Here is a 26,013-nt window from a genome sequence, read left to right on the forward strand (position 1 = left end):
TGCCAGAGCCAAAGCATGTACACACCTTTTAAACTTTTGCTTGGACATATCTTATGGCATGCGTGTCATGCAGAAAAGCCCAGGGTTTTTGGAGTGGTGAGTGTCCTCTGCCTACAGGGAACAATGCAAGAGTCCAGAGGGAAAACTAATTGGGAACAAATAATAAGCTCTATTAACTGGGTTAAATCATTCAACAAATATGTTGAATACCTACTATGTAGCAGAGTCTTTAAAAGGCTACAGGGGAGTTTGTTGTTAATGGCAGAGACAGATAGCTAGGTAGGAAGTTCTCAGGCAATGCAATGTCATCCTCTGGGGTGCTGGAACTACAGTAAGAGCAAGGAGAAACTTCTAGAGGAAGTGACAGCTGAGCAAGTTTGGAGAGATAAGTAGGAATTACTAGGTGAAAAGTGGGATGGGAGAAGGAGAATTTATAGAGGGAACAGCATGTGCAAAAGCCAAGAATCAGGGAGGATGTGATTTGTGAAAATTACAAATGTTTTAGTATGATTGGGGAATTTACTGCAGCAGGAGGAATGAAAGAGAGTGGCCCTCTCTGAAAGGGGCCAGTTGTGCTCCTGAAATGGCGAGGAATCTTTAAAAGGGTCAGAACAAAGGAATGCCCCGAGCAGATGTGCATTTTAGAAATGTCATTGGGACCACAATGTGGAGAATAGGTTAGATGTGGGCAAACTTGCAGCAGAAACCACCCAGGAGACCCTTGTGGAAAGAGAGACAAAGCATGCTGAGAGCCTGAAGTCACAGGGTGCAGTGGGGATGGGAGAGGTGGACAGAGTGACTGGAGGTAGAAGAGTGGCATGGTTGGATGTGCAGGTTGAAGGAGCGGGTATGCCAAAGATACTTTCAGTTTTGTGGCTTGGGATTGCTGGGGATGCCATTTGTGAGCATGAACTATCTAAGTTGCTATAACAAGAGACTAAAATGCAGTAATGCACAGAAAATAATTTCTTTCTCTCTCCTATAACAATCTGGACCTAGTGGGGGGTGAGTCTCCCATTCCCAGCGTGTGGCTGCCAAGACTGCTCCAGTGACAAACATTCTCAGCAGTTGGACCAAGGAAGGCAGAGGGCCAGGGCATGCAGCTTGTGCTGCAGCTTTAGAAAGGGGACCTAGAAGTTGCACATATCACTTCTCACATACTTTCATCCTGAGCATATGGTCACAATTAGCTACAAAGAAGCTAGGAAATGTTGTATTTGGTTGGTTTGGGGGGCTAGATTAAGACCCAAGCAGTTCCTTTACTAACGGAAGAGGATAGTAGGTGTCTCCCTCTATAGAGTGACATGTTGGAGGTGCTTGTGTAACATCCATGTGGAGAAGGAAGTTCGAATTTGGGTCTGGAGCTCAGGGGAGAGATCTAAACTGGAAACATAGGCAACAGCTTGGTAAAGGTTGATCAAGAGTTTTCTCTGTCCAAAGAGCCCGTCCATCCCAGAAAGCTGACCCACCCAGTTAACCAGGACAGCTTCCACAGCACCTCTGCCCTGCAGGGTAGGGACTAACCCCTTTTAGTACAGCTTTGGTCCCATTGGAACAGCAGGGGGGCCAGTGAGACATTAGTCACAAGCTCATTCCAGGTCTCTGGGAGACAAGGCAAATCAGACAGAAAAGAATATGCTTCTGGCTTTTATCTGCTCAATGGTGGCCGAGAATGGGAAAGCATGGCTCAGTTGGACACACAGGACTTATGCTTAATGAATGGCAAGCTCTGTGCGCACAAGTACCAGAGCTATGGGTAGCAGATAATAACTAGGCCATAAGCAAAGCCTCCTTGGGCAAGGGCAGCACTGACATTTTCCATAGTCCCATGGAAGTGGGGGAACTATTGCTGCCTTTGGGGACTGTCAGGGAGAAAGCACACAAGGATGCTGTCATGTTTTTGTTTTTGTATTTGTTTTTGTTTTAAATCTCCAAATGGTACATCTGGTCACCCTAACCCTAACATGGATTGAGCAATCAGGTGTCATGATAGCAAACAAGAGAAGCTGATCCTGGCCAATTTGGGCAGGAAAGGAATTTGCTGGAAAGCAGTTGATTAACTTACAGAACCAACAGGAAAGCTGGATAATTAGGCTTAGATATTAGGCAAATACCAAGGGAATGTCTACTATTCTTTGTAAAGTCTTTTTATTTTTTAATCCAGGTATATCAGGAAGATGAATTGTTCCTATTTCTTTAGGGAGGAAAAAAAAGACCCAAGCTGCATTCTCTTTACCTTTAAACCTTGAGCCTGCAGGGCAACATTTCTCCAAATACTTTGCTCCTATCCTGACAATGCTACTGAGGGGTGGACAGGCTTTATTTTCTCATCTGGATTGTGAACTAAACCTAGAGGAGCTGGGTAGATACTTCATATTCGTCTCTTACCCTTAGAAAATATGTCCATCAGTTGTCTCTAGGCAGTGTCTTAAGAAATCGGGACAACATGTTAAAAGCGTGAAGACAAGAGATAAATTTCTTAAAGAAGATCAACTTGAAGGCAGGAAAAGGAAGAGTTGTATTGTCACACTGAATGAAGAGAAACCTTAGGAGTCTGAAGGCCAAGATATGCTGGGGAACATGTGAGTCTGAGGTCAAAATCCCACTTCTGGGACTTCAAGACTTAAAGATGGATGAGCTCTTTATTCTAAAGATACCTATTTTTACAATGATGATTTTCCATAACCTTCAGCAGCAATCTTTGCTTCTGTAAAATGGGGCTGTGCTTAAGATCTGCTTCTCAAAGATGTAGCAGGCAGGAATAGCTTACCAAGTAACTAGTGGGGAAAAGGAACTGGCTTTGGGAAAAAATGAAATTGCTAAAATAAGAACAGCTTTGCTTTAGATATTGCTTTTGTTATTCTTGCAAGAACACGGTTCGTTGTGTATAGAATCTTTTTCTTTACATGAGAATTGGGGCAGGACCTTATTTTGCCACATGAAGGGAGGCATTGTCTGCACTTGGAGCTGATCTTCCCTGGCCTAGTGACTGGCTGAGTTGGGGGCTGCTCTCTGAGCTGTCACTCATCACTCTACTTCTAGGTAGCTTTTCTAGTTATTCGCCGGAATCCATTCTCTGCACTAGGGGTAATCTGCTAAGAAAGGTCCTTCTGACTCACTCCTTCATTTATTCTTTCATTCTTTGATTCATTCCACATTGTATGACCTTCAGCCATATTCTGTGACTTTGTTATATACCAGGGATACACAGCCAACCAAATCCTGGTCCCTGCCCTCAGGGACCTTAGAGTTAGAAATTAAGTTTACATTGGATTTCTCAAGATCTGGGACTGGTCTTTCAAATTGATTTTCCCAGAACTTAACATAATGTTTTAAAATATGTTTTTGATTGAATTTGAATTAGATAGTCAAGGGCAGTTTCTCTGTGCATCAAGAGCACAGTAGAAGTTACAGGAATGGTCTGGTGGTCTAAGACTGAGGATTCCCTCCTTTGCAGATGTAGAAGAGCACACAATCTGCAGTCTTCACTTATGATCTTTCGTATGCTGTTTAGTGCTGCTCTCATTCAGGAATCCTAATTTTTACAGGTACCTTCTATACAGGATGATCCCTTCCCTTGCTTTACTTCTTTTTCTGTCTTTTGCTCTCTTCCCTATTTGTCTCCAGTGTCCTGGAATACTTGGCTTTCTTTGGAGGATGAGACTCAGATTCTTTCCTCACCTCTGTGAATCTCTTTATAGGAGCACTGACACAAAAGTCCCTTATGGTGTCACTGGTGCCTGGACTCAAAGTCCCAGCCTTTGCATAACCCACACTCTGGCTGCCGGAGCCTCCTTCAGTTACATGTTCTTGTGTTTCCCCAGATGAAAGGGATAATACATTTATAGTTAAAGAATGAAAACTGTTTTCATATGTCTGGAGTGTGCTTGGGACCAAATCACAGGGAAGACCTTATAGACATTCAGGTCTCATCCTGGAAGGAATGGGGAATCGATGGAGGCCTTAAAGCACAGAAAAAAAAAAAATATATATATATATAATATAGTATATATATTGTATATATAATATAACATATATTGTGTATATAATATATATGTATATATTCTAAACAACTCTAGATAAAAAATGTGGAAAGTATACTGGGCTGGAAGTATGGAGGCCACGTAGGAAGCTATTATAAAACTGAGGAGGTGACGAAGGCCTATGTAAAGTGATGGTTAAAAGCTTTGGAGCCAGTCAACCTGGGCTCATACCTGACTGTCACTTGCTAGCCCTGAGATGATAGGGAAGATACATACACCTCTGAGATTCAGATTATTCATCTATAAAATGAGTATGATAATAATTCCTACTTTATAGAATTTTTTTGAGAGAATTCATTAAGATACTACATGAATAGGGGCACCTGGGTGGCTCAGTATTGAGCATCTGCCTTTGGCTCAGGTCATGATCCTGGAGTCCTGCGATCAAGCCCCACATTCAGGCTCCTCACAGGGAGACGGCTTCTTCTTCTGCCTATGTCTCTGCCTCTCTCTATGTCTCTCATGAATAAATAAATGAAGTCTTTAAAAAAATACTACATGAATAATGCTTAACACCATTTCTGACACCTAGTAAGCATTTCATATTTAATACCTAGTAGAAGGAATAGAAACCCAATTTAAGGGAGTGGCAGTGGAAATAAAGAAGGACCAAATTTAAGAGATGTTTGGATTTAGTGACCAACCAAATGTATTTGGGGACAGAGAAGAAATCATCAAAGCTATGATTTCTCTCTGAGGTGATAGGATGGGGGTATACTGGCAAAGGAACCAGAGAGGGAGAGAGAAGAAGGACAGCTTTATAAGCAAGAAGTGGGAAAAGAGATCATGAATGAGGTTAGACATGTTGAATTTGAAATATCTGTTAAAACTTGCAAATGAGGCTTCAGAGAGTTGAGGTCTGAGACATAATGATAGAACTATGGGAATGAATAAGATTTCTTAGATCAAATGCACAGATGAACACCACAAAGAGGCTGAACATTTTTTATTTATCTACCTGGCAAAACAAAAGTATTCTCACTATAAACTCCAGCATAAGAAGTACTAGGTTTTGGCATCTGACGAGTGCTGAAATAGGAAAAACTCTGTAGGAGAGAGGACCAAAGCTCAGGACACTAACCTCACTCCAAGGTAGATCTCTTGGAAATGGGAGATACTATCTCTGAGGAGCCTGATCTGGAGGTAGGAATGGAGATCCCATGAGAGGTACTTTTTGAAGTTGGGTGGTTAGCCACATCAATTTCAGATATGGTTCAGTCACGTGTAAGGGATATAGGAAACAATACCAAATCCTCTAGAGAAGGGGCTGGTGTCATGGCCCAGGCAAGCAGGCCAGTGCTCAGAGTAAGATCTCAGTCCCGGTGGGGCAAATGGATAGGAAGTAAGGAGGAAACAGTCCAGGATAAACACAAGTTGAACGAAAGAGATGCTGCTTAGTGGGTGTAAGGAATCCAAGCCTTCACCTTGGCTTGGATTTAGTTAGGGCCAGACGGGCACTTCTAGATCGTATCCTTCAATGGGAATGGGGTTCCAAATAGGCATGGTCAGGGCAGACTCAAGAATTGGGTGGCATTCATCTTGCAGTTTACAGAGCTAAAGCAGGGGCTGGCATTTTCAGCTTTCTTTCTAACTCTTCACTATTATGGTCCTTAAAGATCCAATAAACTGGGATTTCCTTGAAATGTCTAGTCCTGTCCTCTCCAGTTGTCCAGATTCATCCTTAGCTTACAGCCCTAGGATTCCCATCATACCCCACACATGTACACACATGGTTACCCTCCATTTTCTGATTTCCAGAAGGTGATGCATGCTTGGGTAGTGATGAGCACACCCAGGCACTGTTACTGTTGTACTCCTAATTACCTATTCTAGCATTCCTGTGCGGTTTTTGCCCATTCTGCACTATACACATTCAGCATCTCCCATCTTGATATCTGTCGCTCACCTAGTTCTAGGTTCATAGCTTCACAGAAGTCAACAGACTTCTGTTTACTGTTTTTGACAGTAGCAGCAACAGCTACATTTATTGAGTGTTTACTATATACCATATTATCCTAAGTGCTTAGGTTAAATTTTCATTTAACCCTCAGTCAGCTCCATAAGGTAGTTACAATTATTCTGGTTTTACCAGTGAGGAAACTGAAATTTGTGAGTTGAGAAATTTGCCTTAGGCCATGCAGCTATGAAGTGGTAGAGCTCAGATTCTAATTTAGGACTAACTCCAAAATCCATGCTTTTAACTCTCATGTTATAAAAAGGCAGATGCAAAAAAAAAATAAAAAATAAAAAATAAAATAAAAAGGCAGATGCTTCTGACACTGTATTTCTTATTCTTTGGAGCTCGAATTTATATTGTGTGTCATGGCATAAACTAAGAACCAACTAACCTCTATTACTAATTAGGAGAGTCCAGGAGCGCCTGGGTGGTTCAGTGGGTTAAGCGTCCTCCTCTTGATTTTGGCTCAGGTCATGATTTCAGGATTGTGAAATCCAACCCCACATGTCAGGTTCCATGCTGGGTACGGAGCCTGCTTGAGATTCTCTCTCTTACTCTCCTGCTGCCCCTCCCCCTCCCTCTTTTAAAAAAAAAATTAAGGGAGTCCAATGGCTTGGTCAAGTGGCTAATCTGACAGACAGCAGAGCTGGAAAGAGGTTATTCTTGGTAATTACCTAGTGAACAAAAGCCCACACTTAACTCTCTGTCAAAAAAAAAAAAAACAAAAAACCCTGATGAAACAAAACAGAAAACCCTACAACACTTTTATTTAGCACTTGCCTCCTTTGCTGTTTTATTTATCTTACAAAGGCTAGGAAATATGATTTCCCAGGTATAGCCTGAATAGATAGCTGAGAAGAAAGGTGACATGGTCAAGTACAAAGCGTTGTACTGGGAACAATCCACCCTCAATCACTGCTAATTGAAGTCCCTTCACATCTCTGTCCCATTTTTGTTACCTGGAGAATTGGAGTGTGAATAAGGATTTGGAGGAGAATTACAAGATTAAGAATTAATGCAATAGAATTTAAGGAGAAACTGTAAAGAAATTTCCTAATCCAGCTCTGTGAGTTAGACAGCAGTGGAATTAGCCACATCAATATTTGAGGGTGGTGGAAGTTAACAATGGAGACTAAAACTGAGGTTCTTTAGTGAGCTTCCAGAAGGAAATTATTTGCCCCTTGGTGAGGCTGATCTACAAATTCTGGCTGTAATCAAACCTATTGGTGGTGAATGGTCATGGAGATTCAGGGGGCCTCAGTATGGGAAGTAGAGAAAAAGGAGGAAATGGAAAGGAGGATTAGCGTTTGAGATCTACCAGGACTGGGGATGGTCACAATGCTCTGCTCTAGAGTCTCCTCCCTACAAGTTGTTTGTTAACAACCCTGTGAGTAAGGATTATGAGGCTCATTTTGTAAGTGAGGGCTGCTTAAGAGGCTTCATGGCTAGTGGATGGCCAGATAGGATTCAAAGTCCTATCTATTTGATTCCAATGCTATTTTACTATACCATGCTATCTACAGCATATTTATCTGGTTTTCTCTTAAAAATGCTGGAGATTCCCATAGTAGTAATTATTCATTTGTGCATGCTTTCCTTCATTTATTCTATGGCACTTGGTAGGTTCAAAACACTAAGATTTGGTAAATCTCAAATACTCTCATTTCCTCAGTCCACAGAATGCAGAAACTGTTTTCTCCCAAGAAGAATTAGAACCTGGTTTTTCATAGTAGAGAGACACTGGTCTGGAAATCAGAAGGCATGAGCACAAACGTAATATCTTGCCCTTGTCAAGGGTGCTTCCATAAGAGACATTCATAAATAAGTGTATGTTTGAACCATAAGAGTGTCATTTTGAACACTGGCAGGAATGAAGGACAGAAGGTGCCCCACGGAAACTAGTCCTTGTGTGTCTCGAGTCCATTGTAATTCTAGGGTGGAGCTTTCTGTCTCAAGCTACCTGACACTGACTTGGCAGGCTCCTAGATTTAATTCAAAACCTCTTTATGGTATCTTTTTATTCATATTCCTTTTTTCTGCCTCTCATCATCATTCTGTTTCTGCTTCTAATATCAGCTCAAGTTAAAAACTCTTGATTCTCTCTTTCAACTGGGAAAGTTAAGTTCTCTTTGCTTGGAATTTCTAGATCTCACTATTGAATTAAGAGACCATTTGCCTCTCAAACACTCCCCTGGTCTTCCGTTCACTGAAATTTCCCTCTTACTTGGACACCAGGTCTCAGGTCAGATCTTTTCACCACTTAAACTTCTCATCTACTCTCTAGCACTTTTTTTCTCCCTTTTTTTTTGATTACTCTTCAAAGCTTTTGAACTTAGTCTACAGCTTTTGATCTGAAAATCTTCATCTCTCTTAAAGCTTTCATTTCCCCTTCATTTCTGTCCCCTATACTTGGTTATCAGCTGGAAGGGAAGTCACTTCCTCCTGAAGTCATACTTCCCAGCTTCATTGTCTTTATTTATCAAATATTTATTGAGTACTTATGGGCTTCACAAGCTGGGACAGCAAGATAAGACCCGTTCCTTACCTGACAAGTCTGTTGGGGGTGACAGGCATGAAAATAAATACTTGCAAAGCTATTATAAGAAATGTCTAGAAGAGGATGCTGGGGTCCTGATGGCACAAAGGAGGAAGTGACTAATGGAATGAGGGTCAGAGAAGGCCTACAGTAGGCGTTTAACCTGGGCTTTGAAAGGCAGGAAAGAGTTTCCCAAGGGAAGAAGTGAGGAAGAAGCATTACAGAAGCTAGGAGCATCATGTGCAAAGACCTAGAGGTGTGAGATAGCATGTCCCACTTGGGAAAACTGTTACTTGTTTGGTTATTCTTGGAGGTTGGTGCTCAAGTAGAGATGCCACCAGAAGTGAGGCTGAGGAAGTAAGGGGTAGATGACGGAGCACCTACAATGCCTTTTCAGGAACTTTTGGGCCATAGAGATTGAGGGAAGGGTTTAAAGAAGGAGAGCCATGACAATTAGATTTAGAAAGATCATCTGGATTATATAGCAAAGTAAAAGTATGGCATATGGGCAACTGCAGGCAGGGAGACCAGACGAAAGACTATTGTAAAATTCTAAGTAAGAAATGAAGAGAGCACCACCAAAGCAATGATAGTGAGGTCAAAGAGGAGGGAAGAAATATTAAAGATGTTTAGAGATCAAGTGGAGGGGCACTTGGGTGTCTCAGTCAGTTAAGCATCTGCCTTTTGCTCAGGTTGTGATCTCAGGGTCCTGGGATCAAGCCCCATGTCCAGCTCCCTGCTCTGCAGGGAATCTGCTTCTCCCTCTTCCTTTCCCTCTGCTCCTCCCCCAGCTCATGCTCATGTTCTTTCTCTCTCTCTCAAATGAATAAAATCTTTAAAAAGAGAGAAAGAGAGAAATCAAGTTGATACGGCTTAGTGACTTTTTGAGTATTGGGAGCAAGGGCAGGCTTCTGGACAACACAACCAGATGGATATTGATGCCATTGATGGTGATGGAGAAAGCAGGGAGAGACAGGTCATGGAGGTGAGGTGGAAAGGCATGACTGTGGGGTGTGAAGTGAGGCCCATAATATGGATGCTGTTTGGACATATTCATTCTGTTTTGCAGCCATGGCTGATGGCCTTCAAGTCACGGTGCCTGACAAGAAGAAGGTGGCCATGCTGTTTCAGCCTACTGTGCTTCGCTGCCACTTCTCCACATCCTCCCATCAGCCTGCAGTCGTGCAGTGGAAGTTCAAGTCTTACTGCCAAGATCGCATGGGGGAATCCTTGGGCATGGCCTCTCCCCGAGCCCAGCCTCTCAGCAAAAGAAACCTGGAATGGGACCCCTACTTGGATTGTTTAGACAGCAGGAGGACTGTTCGAGTGGTAGCTTCAAAACAGGGCTCAACTGTCACCCTGGGGGATTTCTACAGGGGCAGAGAGATCACGATTGTGCATGGTAATGATGCCTCTGCTTTGAACCCAGGAATAGAAGGAAGATTAGTTCCCCTGTCCCACACACAAGGGGATGTCAGCCTCTCTGCCTTGCTGCCCCTCAAGATTTTGATTTTATGGGAGATGGAAACATCAAGAAGCCTAGCAGATTACTTGATGGGGCAGTGAGGGGAATAAAGAGTGGAGTGTATAATATCTAGAAAGACACAGAGATGAGCTCTGAAAATAGTCTTTCTCCAACCTGACCTCTAGTCTGAGGAGCTTGTTATCAGAACTGAACTGGAATAGGCTCTAGTCAAAGAATGTTCTCAAATACACCTTGACCTCAGCCTCTATGGCCCTTTCCCAAACTCAGAAAGCAGGCTTCCATAAGAAGTTCCTCTGCTGGGAGAAGGGATGTAGGCATAAATGTTACAGAGCCAGGTAGATGCCCCAGCTGGTTCTGTATCAGTTCTACCCTTTTTTTCTGTTCCGTAAACCACTGGGCAAGAAAAGGGCCTAAGAGCCTGACCTGACTTGTTTGATTATTTGAATTTTGAAGAATGCCTGTGAAGCCAGCTCATTTCCAAGAGTCCAGAGTAATTCTGGAATGTATCTGGCTTTCAGGGGCTTCGGCAGACCTGGTTAGTTGAAGGCAATCTTCTATTCCTAAAACTGGACTGGAACTAGACCAGTTTCTGGGGTCACCCTAAGTCTTTCACTTTAGGCATGCTGGTGTTTGCTATTGGGTTTTTATTTGTGTATTTGTTTGAAATAAAACAAACATCTTGTCAACCACCATCTAGGTGGAGAAGTAAAACACAGCAGACATTCCTTCCAGAAGGGTCCCCTCTCACCCTCCATTTTTCAGTGTTTTCCTTTCAGGGGCCAGTTTTAGGACTGGGCACTTCTTTTTGTGATAACAGATGCAGATCTTCAAATTGGAAAACTCATGTGGGGAGACAGCGGACTCTATTACTGTATTATCACTACCCCCGATGACCTGGAGGGCAAAAATGAGGACTTGGCAGAACTGCTGGTGTTGGGTAAGTGAGAGCCATCAGCACATTTGTATCTTAGACCGCTTGCACTGTTCCCTGTCCTCGCATCTCCCTGCATGTTCCAGCAGCTTACATACATGGACTTTATTTCTTGTGTATAAACTGGTTTTAGAATATGCTCTTTACAAGCAGTGGCCATATTTCTTGTATCCTGTTTCTTGGAGGCTGTGGCCCCCTTTATGGCATTGTCCTGAATGTTTCTTCTGCCTTCTCAGGGTTTTTTTTCCCCCTCCTTTTCACTTGTATACCTTTAAGCCTGATTTCTTTCTGCTCTTATGCTCTACTTATCTTTTCGTGTGCTAAGTGTTGACAAAAATGCCAGAGGCCTTTGAAGCAGAGTAGAGACAGCTGAGAGATAAGAACTCATTGGTGAGTGGGGATCTCCCAAGACATCAGGAATTTTTTTCCACTCAGTTACCTACGATTAAGACAATCACGGGAAAGGGTGACTGGGAGTTTAACAAGAAAATGTACCTGATGGAAAGAGCTGTTGGAGAGTCTGCTAGTGTTTAATTGGAAGGCAAATGCCTTGAAACCTAAAAGTGATTCGAGTCATTTTCAAAGCAAATGTGTCTAATCCTTATTAATATTCATTTCTTCATAAAGGAAAACTCATTATTTTTGGCTATACCTGTCCTCTTTTGTGGATTGGAAGAATGTCAGTGGGAGATGACCTCCTTATATGAAACTAAAAATTGAGCATATATTTTAGGTTCTATACATGTTGGTTGTACAAGAAAGGTAGAATAAAATATACAGAAATTAAGAAAAGAAACTCCCTTAATTGTAGGAGAAAAGGTAAAGACTTGAGGCCATTTTTTAAATGAAATAATCTTTTTTGTAGTTTCCAAGAAGCCAGTGGTAACAATTTGGAGGAATATTTAATAGTGCTTTCTTTTAAAGGCAGATGAGGTTGCAGGTTAATTTTTACCCTTTGTGGGTAACTCAGGGCCCAGGGAAGAAGTAGATTTGCTAGTTAGGATTTTCGGTTTTACTCTATCATGACTGTGTGCAACTGTTCTGCTGCCTTACTTTTATGGTTTATAAAATGGATTCAGGTAATTATTTATTCATAATTAACCTTTTAATTAATAATAACCCTTACTCGAGGGTTGACTTAATTCAAATACATATTCCTTGGGTCTAATATACAAAGCATGGCTGTTGTGATTTGTAAAAGAATGTGGAGAGTATGACACACATAGAAAAGGAAGTAAAAAAGTGAAAAGGCCTGTACTGACATTGTGAAAGAATACAGGGAAATCAGATTTGGGATCTGCTATGACTCTGTAAATCAGAAGGGAGTAAAGAGATAAATTTCTACCCAATCACACAACTGTAATGGCCAAGTCTGAAGGAACAAGTGGCTCATTGAGCCTGCAATTAGCTAATTGTGGACACAATTATTTGGCCAGTGCAGCCATTTGCAGAGAAGTAATTGCCTGTGTAGGAAAAGGAGGCCAGGTAAAAACCACTTTAAATAATTTGTTCCCAATTCTACAAATGTGGGGAAATGAATAGAGTAAAAGCCTTGTCATATGAGGTTGTGCTGAAGTATAGGAAGGGCATTCCCTTGGATAAAACGTACAGTCATTTGGGGGAAGATGCTGTCCTTGGGACAAAGAGAGGTGGGTGAGAGAAAGGCTCAGATGAAAATGGTCACCAATGATGGGAGAAAAGATGAAAAGAAGAAATCAGTGTCACTCCAAAAAGAATGGTAAAGCAGTACTGGGGAGGCTGCAAATCCACTCATCATCACAGGTAGAAGAAGCCTATCTGTGAGAAAAACAGATACATACTAGAGTTCTTGGGGAGGAGAAACACAACATTCCACTGTGTTCCACATGAATGAGAAATGTTCAGAGTATGATATATTTGCTGTGTAAATTTTTCAGGGCAACACTAGATGTGTTAGATTGATTTAGAGAAGTAGTTTGAAATCTATGAGAATTTTCTGGACACAGGAAGTACTATATTTACTTTCCAGGTGCAAAATTCTGATCTTTATATACTCTTTAGAGAATTTTTCAAAATATTGTCACATTTTTAAAAATTCTAATTATTTGGTTGTTATATCATGCAGGCCTAATAGTTAGGTGTTCCTTTTATTTATTTTTATTTATTTATTTTTAAAGATTTTATTTATTTATTCATGATAGTCACAGAGAGAGAGAGAGAGAGGCAGAGACACAGGCAGAGGGAGAAGCAGGCTCCATGCACCGGGAGCCCGATGTGGGATTCGATCCCGGGTCTCCAGGATCGTGCCCTGGGCCAAAGGCAGGCGCCAAACCGCTGCGCCACCCAGGGATCCCAGGTGTTCCTTTTATATGAGACCAAGAGAGAAACCTGATGTCTGAGGTAAACCTCAAAAAGATGAAGACCTCAGGGGCCATATAACTGCATCCACAGTTTGCTAATTACAACCTTCATGAGCCACTGGTTCAGTCATTGAATTTTACATGAGGAATGGTTGGAGGAGCTAGAAAGTCTTGATCTAGTGAAGGAGGACTTGAGAAAGCGAGCATGGGAGGTATCTCTAGTGAAATTGTACAGAAGAGAGACTGGACTTACTCTGTCTTTGTAGCTTGGTAGAACTAGAACCAGGAGTAGAGGAATCCATCTCAGTGTGAAGAAATAACTGTTAACAATGAGAAACATCTAAAGATGGAGTAGGCATTCTCAGGAGTAGTGATTTTTTTTTTTTTGTCCCAGGAGGGTTGGAAATTTCTTAGGAGTTGTAATAAATGAGATATTTATGTATAGGAAAGGGGGCTTAGGTTACTTTTGAGCTTCATTTCAATTTAAAAATTTTTGGATTGAAAAGTAGATGAACATGAGAGATGTGACTACCTTGATAGATGAGAAAAAGACCTCCCAGGACTTCCGTCCTCATGACAGGGATAGCAGGGGTTATAGGTTGGTTACAAGAGTGTACAGGGTGAGTCTCATTCACAAGGAAGCCAGAGAAATAGACTGTGGTCTTTTGCAGAAGGTCAGGGTTAAAAGGAAAAAATCCAACAAGAATGAGAGGAAACTATTGATGGTGGTGGAAAGAGTTGAGAGTAGCTCCTCTTGGAGATGATCATGAAGTGGAGAGTAGAAACCTGGTTGGAATTTCAGATGACCAATTAGTAAGGAAAAGCAAGTTAAAGAGGTAAGTTAGAGGCAAAGTTTAGAATTTATTTTTCCCATCATACAAAGGTGAAGATGGAAAAATTGAGAGAACAAGATTGTGAAGTGTCTTATATGTCAGATTAAGAAGTTTGGACTTTATCCTGAAGACTTTTGGGAGCCAGTAAAGAAATATTAACAGATAATTGAAGTGAGATCTCAGGGTCAAAACAATAATTAGCAGCAGGGTAGACAGTGCAAAAGGAATGCTAGAACAGAGGGATGGGCAATGGGGCTGCTGTAGCAGGATGGGTGAGAGCGTATGAGATTCTGAACCAGAGCAGTGGATTGAGAAGTGACAACACAGAAACATTTCTGAGATGGAAATGATGGATGTTGGTGACTATGTATAAAAGGAAATGAGAGAGTGGGATGAGTCAAAAGGACACCATGATTTCTAGCTAGCTGGGTAGCCAACTGTTCCATCAATTAAGAGAGGATACAGGTTGGAATGCAGGTTAGAGAGGCAGGAGAATGACTGTTGTTCTTGATATGTTGAATATGAGAGGCCTGTGGGACACCCAGGTAGGGATGTATTGCTGACAACTGGAAATGTGTGTGTGGAACTCAGTGGAGAAGACAGGATTAGATTTAATAGATTTGAGAATCCTGAGTGATAGAACCATAGAAGAATAGATGAGTCACCTAGGAAGATTATATAAAGTAGAAAGGGCCAAGGACAGAACTTATCAGTCTTATATTCTAGTTTTACTTCATATGACTAGTAACACTGGCACTGCATATGCACTTGTCTTGATGCTTCCTGCAACATTACAAGCTTCTCAGTAGCACTAGACCATGTGCTTTTCAGAGTAAAGGACCAATGCTCATTTGTCTTTATATCTATAATGCCTAGCAGAGTGTCTAGTGTAAAGAGGCTGGTGTGAATGTTTTTTAAATGATAAATGGGCAGAATCTGTAATTAATATTTTTGCCTCCTAAATGTTAGTGCTAAATATGTATTTGTTGACTTATAAAGGATCAATACAATAAATATGTAGTCTCAAGTGAAATAACATGGTTTAATCTGACCATAATACTTTATTGGCTGTTTAAATTATTACTGGTAATGGATCCATAAGGACTGTGGTTGAAAGCAACAAAAGTGGACACTGGCTAACTTCAGCAGGAAAATAATTTGTTGAAAAGGTATCATAATTGAAAGGAAGGCTGGAAAAATCAGTCTCTGAAAAGGATAGTATGGTAGGGTAACACTTGTTAGCTTCTGTAAAAACACCCCCCAAGTCTCAGTGACTTACTACAGCAGAAGTCTGTTACTTCCTCTTGTCCTAGTCAGATGGGGGTTAGAAGGCTTCCTTCCAGGTGGTAGAGTAGGGGTCTAACCTTCCCCATTATGTGGTTCAGCTGTACTGAAGACATTTGCTCCCAGCTGCTCAGAAAGAGAGAAAGGTCACATGGGACTTTTAGGGGCCAGGTCTGACAGTGAGATGGGTCGCTTCTGCTGTTATTTTGTATTCTCCCATGAAAAAGTAAGAATGTTTTGATGAGCACAGCACAGTCCTTACTGTGCCACAGTTGCTTTAGGGTCTATGTAGCAAGAATTAATAGACAGTGTCTTTAAGGCTCCATAGCCAGAAAAAAGTCAATTCAACTGGGTTTTGTTTTGTTTTGTTTTCTGATTTTGCATTTTCCCACTCAAGAATCAGTCTCAGGAGACAGAGTCCAATTGGCCTAGTTTGGACAGGTATTCACTGCTTAGCCTTGGGAGACCAAGGGCTCTTGGTGGCTAGTCCATCAAGACAAGGAGAAGAATCAATTCTGTGAAGCAAATTGGGGCACTCTTACAAAACAAAGGAAGAATGGATGTGAGATTTTAAAAAAAGCAATAAATATCCACCAAAGTGATGCCATTATTATGTCTGCTACTAATGTTAATGTACACTGATAATAATTCGAAGTTCACAGATTTTTTTTCCTATAAGAACTGCATACGGTAGGAGAGAAGGCATTATTTTCGTAATTTTCCAAATGAAGAAATTAATGTTCAGGTTTTATGACAGTTATCCCTGTAAAAAAATAGTGATGATGATCAAACCCCATTTTTTAAAAAGATTTTATTTATTTATTCATGAGAGACACACAGAGAGAGGCAAAGACATAGGCAAACACTCAAACACTGAGCCACCCAGGTGTCCCAAACCCAAATGTTTTGATTCCTAGCCTCATCTCTTTCCATGATACCATATGACCTGTGTATATTAAGAAGCTATAGAATGTTCCTCTGCATAAACCATGTTTGTTTGTTTGTTTAGAGTGCCGGAGCAGGGGAGAGGGAGGGAGAGGTACAGGGAGAAGAAGAGAGAGCATCTTAAGCAGGCTCCTCCTGCAGCACAGAGTCTGATATACCGGGTTCCATCTCACTACCCTGAGGTAATGAGCTGAGCCTAAATCAAGAGTCAGAGGCTTAACTGACCGAGCCACCTAGGCGCCCATGAGCCATGTTTTAAAAATTGTGGTTGCTGCTTGAGGTCATGGGTAATCATTTTTACTTGTCCCAGATTTGCTTTAGTACTTCACTTTATTTCTTAGGGAAACTGCCTACAACCATTGACCTAGGTCCTCCCTTCAAAGGCATAGTCGTTTTTGCCTGTATTGCATACCTCCCCCACTGAGCATGACCCCATCCTCCTTTTCCCAGACGTCTGAACCATCTATAAATCACTATGGATGTTTCTTTCAGAGGTTTCAGAAGTATCTGAAGACAAGTGATTCAGAGAAATGGGAGGACAACTGCTGATTCAACATTAAACATAAAAACTATGCTGAACATTCTTTATCTCTTTTTGATGATTCAGGAGGTAAAGTCATACAGAAGTTGGAAATACACTTGGTATTTTGAATGCTTTGAGATGACTGTGACAGGTACCTTAGAAACATTTAGACACTTGGGATCTTAGAGCCATACCAGCAGACAGAAGCAGGGAGTGTCCAGAAATGTGCCACCCTGAGATTAGATGTTGGTCTAAGATCTGTGGCAAGGACAGGATGTTTATAACCTGGAACCGTGCCACTGTTTGGATAGGAGGAAGGTTCCCTTGGACAGCTCCAGCTGGCAGGAAAAAGACTTCAACATTCAGGAAGGCTCAAGCAGAGAAGTTATTATTTTAAAATCTAAAAGCAGCTCGCCTTGTTCTTACTTCTTTCCATGTGCAATATGAGGGCCTGACCCCTTCTTTCTGATGTCCCATATGGTAGCTTGTTTTTGAAGGCCCTTCAAGCAGAAAAATGAGGGAAACATGGCGGGGTGAACACTCCTGATTCTGGACCAAGAAGTGAGAAAGAGGACATGACTCAAGGGGTCTTGAGATTAAAGCTAAGGAAGGCTTTCCTAATGGTAAATAACAATTTTTAGAAATTATGGTTGGTGGGAGAAATTATAGAAACTCCCTCTCTGATGAGCTTTCAACATGGAACAGGTTCTCTTGTCTCAGATATTAGGATAAACAAAATAGCTTTCAGAGTCTTTTCTATGATTTTGACTTTATTTAGAAGACCCACGGATTGCAGAATTAATTCTCTATATAGGGTGATGCCTAGAATACTGCTGTCTTGTTTTGCTTTAATATTGTTTGTTTTAGAAAAAATGATATATATATATATATTAAACATTTCAAGCAGAACAGGAATGTACAAATGAAGAAAATATCTCCTAAAATCTCACCATCTGGAGCCACTGACTATATTCTTCAGAACTCTTCCAATTGCAAGGGCTAGACCCTCAACTTGGCACAGGGGAATTTTTTGGCTAGGCAACTGACAAGTCCAAGCTCAAGCATGGCTGAGTCTCAGTGTTCGGATTATATTTTAAAGAATCTCTGTCCCCTCTGTGTTAGCTTAATTCTCAGGGAGGCTCCCCATTTGGGGCAAAGATAACCCCCAGCAGATCTAGACTTCCATGGTCTTTAATGACTTCCATCTCAGGAGGGTAAAGCACCTTTCTCCATAGTTTCAGCCATAATCCTGTTTATTAGGGGTGGGCTGTGCTTTGGGAAAGGAGTATAACTATACCACCAGCCCCAATTGAACCATATGAATTGAAGGGGAAAAAGATAAGGAGTAGCTTCCTAAAGGGAAATTGGGCAGTTGTTTCCAAATGAAGAAGGCAGGCAAAAACAAACACTGTTAATATTTTGTGGAATGCATCCATTTGTGCTTCTTTATAGGCCAGATGCAATGCTATTCCAGGATGCCAGAAATAGGTTTGCTCCCAGTAGGTCCTTGTGAGTAGGCGCTAAGTTGGGATTGATTCTTCCCTGTGACAGTAATGTCACAGAGATACCTTTGTTTTCCGTCAGCTTCTATTTTCCTTCGTATCTCCTGCTGTGACTTACCCAGAAGTACAAATGTGTATTACCTAGGCAAGGGGCGGAGGAACAGACACCCATGAATTTTTATAAAATCAAGTTATTCACAACACCTGAAATTGCCTGAAATTGTTACTGTGGTCCAAAATACACCTTTCAGCCTGTTAGTATTAAGAAGTCATTAAGGACATACTCAGAAATTAGGGGATTCTTGGGAGGGGAGATCTCAGAACTTGCCATTGACTTTAGGGATTTTTGACAGGTGCGTGCTCCTGAGCCTGAGCAGAAATGCTCTCGCACTCACCCCTTGTCAGCACTGCCTCAGTCTGAAGTCTTTTGCACTCCTACCCCCGTGACATTAGTTCTGGCTGTTTAGCAAGGCTACTTGTTGCCAAGGCTCCTCCTCCTCCTTCTCTTCCTCTTTGCCAGCCCTAGCCCAGTGCTGCTAACCAAGGAGATTTGCCGATTAAAAGGGCTTCAGCTCCCAGAGTTCCCATGGCAACAGCCTCCTTGGAGGTCTTTGTTGCTTGCTAAAACTTTGATCTCTCAGAGTGGCTGCTGCTGTTTCTCTCCAAGATTTACAAACAGAAGAAGAGGGAAAAGAATTGGGGGAGAAGAAAGAAGAAGTTTGCTCCTGGCAGAAAGGAGAGAAGGAATTAATTACAGAACCACACTCTAGCCATAAATCTGAGGTTTACACCTTTGGAACATCTTTGGCTTTGGGCTGTGCTCATATTTTCATTTGTAGACTCAATTGTACCTCAGATACCTTTGCCCCGTATGAAAGACCTTAAGTGGACTCAATTCCACTAGGAGGGCAGAACCATCCTATCTTCAGTAGACATATGTGCCTTCAGGTTTCCGAGAGAGCCGAGATAGCCATGCTGGCTCCCATGCAAGGAGAGAAAGAGAACTAATGAGGAGTGAGCTCTTTAGCCTATGACCTTTTCTCCTAGTCCTCTCTCCTAGTCCTGGTCCGCTCTGTCCTGAGCTTACCTAGATGCCTCTGTTGGAAGAACTACAAAGTTAGCCAGGCATCAACTAGAATGTGATTCTGGTTAATAACTGTCAGTGACAACCGTTCTACTCTGTGAGCAGTGTAGTGGGGGTTGTGGATGCTCCGAAGACTTTGGATTATGCTTTTTAGTCTTTGCAGGAAGTCTCCTGTGGCCTTCAAAACCCGTGGCTGCATAATTGCAACCTTGCTCTTTGATAGGCACCAAGGAATAGAGTCAGTTTTGCTTCAACTATGATTTACATTTAAATTATGATTTACATTTAACTTCTTTTTTGCATACTGTGTCCCTAGCACAGTGAAGATACAAAATAAATAAGTGACACTATATTATCCCTATAAAAATTACTGTCTTTTGGTAAAGATAAATATTGCATTTCTGAAGCAATTTGAGAATACAAGAAGGGATTGACTGTATTTGATATTAAATGTCTAGGCTATTGGTATTCAAGAGGGAGCTATTTTGGCTTCCCCCACCAGGAGACATTTGGCAATGTCTAGAAACATTTTCAGTTGTCACAATTTGTGAGGTGCTATGGCATCTAGTGGGTAGGGGCCAAGGAGGCTGCTAAACATTCTGCAATGCACAGGACAGCCATCCTACACCCGATAGAGAATTATCTGGCCCCAAATGTCAATAGTGCCTATGTTGCAAAATCCTGATCTTGACCAAAGGTCCATCTGGATACTGGGACGAGGTTTACTGTGAAGAGCATGGGCTTTGGGGTCAGATATCCCTGCACTCAGTGCAGCAAAATAACCTTAGTTACGTAAGTTGATGTTGAAGAGCCTTGGTTTCATTATTTGTAAAAGTGGGGAAGGGGTAATAAAAGTTACATGGAAGACCTATTGTGAGGATTAAATGGCACATAATAAGAACTCCCACCAGTTCCCATCCCCCACATTTCATTCCTAGTGTGTCATCCTTAATCTGAGGGAACCCTCTTTAGGGAATTCTGTGTTCTGGGACTCCTGCTAGAGAGCCGATTTCCCTTTAGCCTGTTCCATAGGCAGAGGCTTTAACGAGCCATCTGTGAATTGGCAATCCTATTACTAATAGATTCACGTTTTCTCAATGACATCTGTGCAGTGCCTTGCCAGTGGTGACCCTAATCAGCCCTGTGGGACTCTTCCTGCTAGTGGATTTCAGGACAGTCTGTCCCAGCATGCTATGTTTTGGTTACTATATTTTGGTTGCTGTTGGAAGTTCCCATTTCTCAGTAGATGGCCCTTAGTTAATTACAAGGTGTTTTGTGCCTAAATACAAGATTATACAGGCCGTTTGATGAAGTCTGGAGGGGTTTGGGGAACACCTAACTTAGATTAGGATCTGGATGGCCCTGAAAAGACGTTAGATAGGGTGACTATAATTTACTATCTAAACCAGAATACTTGAGAGTGACACAGGGAAACTTTTAATAATTTATGTCAAGACAACAGGCATAAACTTGTATTGTGCAGTCAAACTGGTGATGGTCACCCCATAAACATGACCTCCCTCAAGGTTCTTCTTTGGGCTTGAAGAGAACAGAAGATCCAGAGAAGCTGGGGGCAAATCAGTGTCAGCTCATTTCTTCCACTGAGAAACCCTTGCTGCTAGCTGGCATTTTATTCGTGGAGACCCAGGGGTGCGCACATCTCCATTCATTTGCTAGAAACAAGCAAAGGGGCCCAGCGCCGCCGCGATGGTGGTTTGCCTTAATTGTTCACTGGAAATTTTGCACTAAGATGTCTGCAGGGTAAATGATGTCCATTTAGGCCCTCACGACCGACCCCGGGTTGTTAGGAGAACAAACGAGGTCTGGAAGGCGCCCTTTGCCTCCGCTAATCCCCAGCCCCGCAGCCCCCGCCCCGCGCGGTGCCAGCTCTCCCCTCCACCCCCAGCTCGCTCTCAGCCTTTATCCCGCCTCACTATTTTTGCTTCACTTGTTGCTCATCACTGTGGGAGGAAGCTCGGCCTTCAATTAGTGCGCATTCCTGAAGCCTGCGGTTGCCGTGGTTACCGGGGCGCGAGCTGGAGCAGCCGGGTCAGCCCGCCAGCCTCATTGTGGTCTCCCGGCCTGGGCGCGGGAGGGGAGAGTGGGTGTCACCGAGAAATCGGCTCAGCCCTGGAAAGAAAGAGCTGCGGCCCTTGAAAGCCGGGCAGGAAACAGGCATTCCATTTTTCTCCGGAGCCAGCTGCTGCCATTCAAGTGTGCAGATTCGCGTTCACACGCGGGCGGTGCCTCGACTGGGGTCTGGGAAAGGCCCCACGGTGGAAGCCCCTCACCCCAAGAGGGGCTGGCCAGGGAGGAGAGGGCAGGGACTCCGGCCATCCAAGACCTGCATACAAGCCGTGTGCCCTCGCCTCTGCCTCAGACCACCAGGGCTTTAGGGGGTGAAGGAGAGTAGCCGTTCTTGGTATCTTTGTGTTTAATTTGCAGTGCCGGTCTGTTGCATGGAGCACAGTGAGCTCAGGAACTCCCACTGGGTGCCAAGAAAGCCCATTTCCTCCTTCCATTAAGTCCCACCTTCCTCTATGTCATCTTGGAGTCAAGTCTAGCTGTCTTCTGCATTTCATCGCAGGCCAAGTTGTACATGTTCTATTACTAATAATGCTTGGCATCTGTTCTTTCTCTGGGGACAGGGAGTTGGTTCACTCTAGCACTTTGCAAAAGCAGAGTACTTTGCAATCATTTTTATTATTGTTTATTAGTTTGTAGCAGCATGGTGAATGTCTTAATTAGCTCATACTGTGTTATGATGTATTCAGTAATCATCTTCTGGTCACAACTTTAAGAGATGCTGAAAATTTTAACCATCTCTAACATTTTGTACATCCAAAAATTATGCCTTAATTATATAAGTAGAGCAGTAATGCCACAAACATAAATTTCAGGGTTGCTCCTTGCAAATACTAGGAGGCCAAAAAGCCCTTGCTGCACATTTCTAAATTAAGGATAAGCAAAGCTTGAGGGGGGAGGAGATATTGGGGAAAAAATACTGCAATGAGGCTGAGTAGACTCAGGTTCTACTCCTGGTTCATTAGCTATGTTACTCTGAGTAAGATCCTTAATCTCTCTGATCCTCAGATTCCTGAAAACAGGGAGTGGGTTATGGATTAGATGACCTCTGAGATTCTTTCTAGCTATAACATCTAACTCTGGAATTCTGTGTGAATAGAAGTCAGTGTCAGGACGCCTGAGTGGCTCAGTTGGTCAAGCATAATCAGGTCTTGATCTCAAGGTTTTGAGTTCAAGCCCTGTGTTGGGGTCCCTGCTGGGTGTGAAGCCTACTTAAAAAAAATAAATTAAAAAAAAAATCAGTGCCTTAGGCCAAGCTTATAACCACTGCCAAAAAGCTGAAGCACTTATTAATAGTTAATTGCAGATGGTCCAATACTAGTCATTTTGTGGAGAGAATTCACTGTCAGAATTATTCACTATAATTTAAAGTGACCTAAAATGTAAAAGATATAAAAGAAAAAAGTGCATGCATGAAATGCTTAAATACAGTTTATAAATATATGTAAAAGAAAGGGAAGCTATATCCACATTTGTGATGGATAATCATAAATTATATTTATTGAATGCATGGTTGCTATGGGAATATAGAATAAAAACAGGGATGTGTGTGCACTTGGGAAATTTCCAGTCTTTTTGGGATTCCAAATAGCCATAGAAACAACTTTACACTTAAGGGGGCCAGAGAAAACCATCTGCTCTCCTAAAAGACTTAGGAGAGAAACATTTTGGATGGTTAGGAGCTGAGAGACCAGGGGGTGGGTATAGTACATCCCTGAAAATGGATCTAGGGCATGTTAGGAAAGCTTGGAAGTGGGATGAAGCCAGATGTGCATTAAACAGAAGGAAGAAGAAGGAAATTACAAGGAACTGGAGAAGAAAAGCATTCTAGATCATCCTGAACAGAAAGGTCATTGGTATGAATATTGGTAAACCTAAGGAGGACTCCAAGGTAATACCTTCAAAGAAATGACTGAAGATAACAATGCTGTCAACAGTGGTGACATCATAAGTATGAAGAAAGTATTTTTTTCTCCTCTTTATGAGTTCCAATGCTTTAAATAGTGTGTTTGTTGCAAGTAATTGAATAACAGATCTAGGATCTGAAAGCAAGTTTGTCCTAAATCCAGAATTTCTGTACCTTCCATTGCACTTTGAAGGTAGATAGCAAGATGGCATTTGGGGGTGTTGCAAGGACTAGTGGATGCTCCTTGCATTGAGCCCCGAGTCCAGGGGTGCTAAACATTCTCCAGTACATAGAATAGTGCTTTATGAATGAATAAATGTTTCCTTCGTGTTCTTATTAAGAGCTGGTTCCCATCTGAGATAAAAAGTACTCTTGTGAACAATAAACCAGAAGTCCAGCCAGAAGCTCAGCATATCAGACTGGGGATTTGCTATTGGAAACACTTCAAGGTCCAATAGGGTTAGGTGGGCTTCTGGGGATGCCAAGCACGGAGCACAGTCCCTGCCTTCGAAGGGTTTCCATCTTGCTAGAGGAGGCACGTGTAAAGGAGTTACTGCAGCAGAGAAATAAGTGCCCTCAGGAAGGTGTCTACAGGGTCCTCAGGAGCATGGAAAGGGGCAGCACTCTTCCAGGGCTCTACCAGGATGGATTTCAGAGTCTTGGAGACTGTGTGTAGTAAGGATTTGAACAAAGCAGGAGATCGAGAACTGTATTAGCTGGTTATGTTATTAAAGAAGGTAAGTAAATCCTGCCTTGAGGAGCCTGGCCTACCAAGAAAAGAGCATTTGAACCTTGGGGAAATAGCACCAGGACATGGTTTGTTGTGAAATGTGCAGAGATAAGGCCATGAGTGGAAGAGAGGTGGGAAACCTGGCAAGGACTGTGTATCTGGGGAAAGGCCTCATGGCCTCATCAGGTGGAGCCTGATGTCAAAAAAGAAAAAAAAAAAAGCTGATGATAATTGAATTTGGCAGGAGGAAAGTCCTTTGAGTTTAGTAAGTTTGTGAAACAAGCAGCTAGCTAAAAAAAAAAAAAAAAAAAAAAACAAGCAGCTAGCTACAACTCATTCTTATACCTACACCGTTGGACAAAGCCGCATGGGCTAGACAGTGAGCCTCTCGGGCATAGGGTTCACATCTCATTTCTGTGTCTCCACCTGGCACAGTCCATATTTCTTTGTTGACTGAATGATGAATGAATGAATTGGAGACATTCCAGAAGTGGGCTGGTTTTCAGGAATATGTACAAAGAGTTCAGGTGGGGATAACTTCAATGTGTCAATGGTAGAAAACAGCTATGAAATAGAGAATTCTATAGGTAAGACACAAGGGTCATTTTTTCCCACAATTCATGTTTCTGCCCTGATCATTCAACTCAAAGTGTGTGAGTGTTTTTGGCTATGAAGTTTGTGAGGGTAATTGTCCAAAGCTGGCATTTGTGTGTGCGCGTGCGTGTACAAACTATTAGTATGCCTAATTTGTTTGGTCTATTCATGTGGAAATTTCTTAAAAGTAATGGATTCTGCAAGGTTTGGGGAAAACTATTTGAGTGCTTATGTAAAAACTGTATTTTCTACTGATAGTTTGAGCTGTGGTTTGAAAAGCATAAACGTGGCCTTCTATTTGCAGGGTCTGTTTTCTATCCTTTCCTCAGACATTAAAGTGACTTGTAATTGCCCCTCTTAAACTGAATCCTGGAAGAAAAGCAATGATTCACAAGTGTTGGTAAAGTGCTACTGAAATCTGGAAAGTATTTACTGCAATTGTTTGGACTTTCTAAGATCAGACCTCTATTGGATGTGATAGAATAGGAAGAAAAGATGGAGCATTTCTAACTGGCAACAGCATTTCTTAGGAATTGTTAGGTAAGAAGCTGGAAGCAAAATTATTTTCAGAAATATATGATTCCAGCATAAATCTACTTTTAAAAATGTCTTTAGTCCCAGTAAAATATAAGTTGTGGTATAAAAGCCAGAGAGACTTGCACTCTCTCTCTCTGCTGTTGCCATGATATAGTCATATTGTCTGCTATCCCAGAACTCCTTCTGTGTCCTGAATTCTGAAGACCTTAAAGTTCACCCACTATCTGGCAAGATTCTTCACCCACACCATCCTGGGGCTAGCACTACATGGGCATATTCTGGGAAAACTCCATTGCTTCAGGGAGAATGAGAAGCTTGATGTATGTTTTTCTGTTGGAGTGACAAGCTTTGTGAATCTCCTGTCCATATTTTTGATACCACCCATCCTTAATTTTTTTGAATTAGAAATATAAACAAAATCTAGAAATGAAAATTCCTTTATTGTTCTTCCATGATACCCATTCCAGCCCCCCCAAAATCAGAAGGGCGAACAGCCTGGCATGTAATACTGTTGCTTTCAGATTTTAATTCGAATATAGGTTCCTAGAGCTTGTATTCATTGACATTCAGTGTGTAGTAGCAAGTTAGGAAACCAACAACATAACCTAAACAGCCTGTGGGGAAATCCAGCTTTTTGTGTGTGTTTTACATGCTCATAAATATGTTGGTTTGCATATACCTGTCAGTGGTTGCCAGTA

General features: G+C 42.0%; 1 protein-coding gene and 1 long non-coding RNA gene across 4 annotated transcripts in view; one reads left to right on the forward strand and one right to left on the reverse strand.

Moving 5' to 3' along the window:
- The window catches only part of ILDR2 (immunoglobulin like domain containing receptor 2), a 61,105-nt gene that overhangs the window by 5,823 nt on the left and 29,269 nt on the right, over positions 1–26,013 (forward strand). For all 3 annotated transcript variants that reach the window (XM_038542654.1, XM_038542656.1, XM_038542655.1), the window contains exons 2-3: positions 9,606–9,938; positions 10,840–10,959. In XM_038542654.1, coding sequence (XP_038398582.1) covers positions 9,606–9,938; positions 10,840–10,959 — 453 coding nt within the window. The remainder of the gene's footprint in view (positions 1–9,605; positions 9,939–10,839; positions 10,960–26,013) is intronic.
- Positions 20,878–21,530, reverse strand: LOC111096675. Its single transcript, XR_005362160.1, has 2 exons — positions 21,398–21,530; positions 20,878–21,217 (listed from the first exon to the last, which is right to left on the reverse strand). It is a non-coding gene; the product is annotated as an uncharacterized LOC111096675 (long non-coding RNA).

This window comes from Canis lupus, chromosome 7, assembly GCF_011100685.1.
Source record: "Canis lupus familiaris isolate Mischka breed German Shepherd chromosome 7, alternate assembly UU_Cfam_GSD_1.0, whole genome shotgun sequence".
Lineage (NCBI taxonomy): Eukaryota > Metazoa > Chordata > Mammalia > Carnivora > Canidae > Canis > Canis lupus.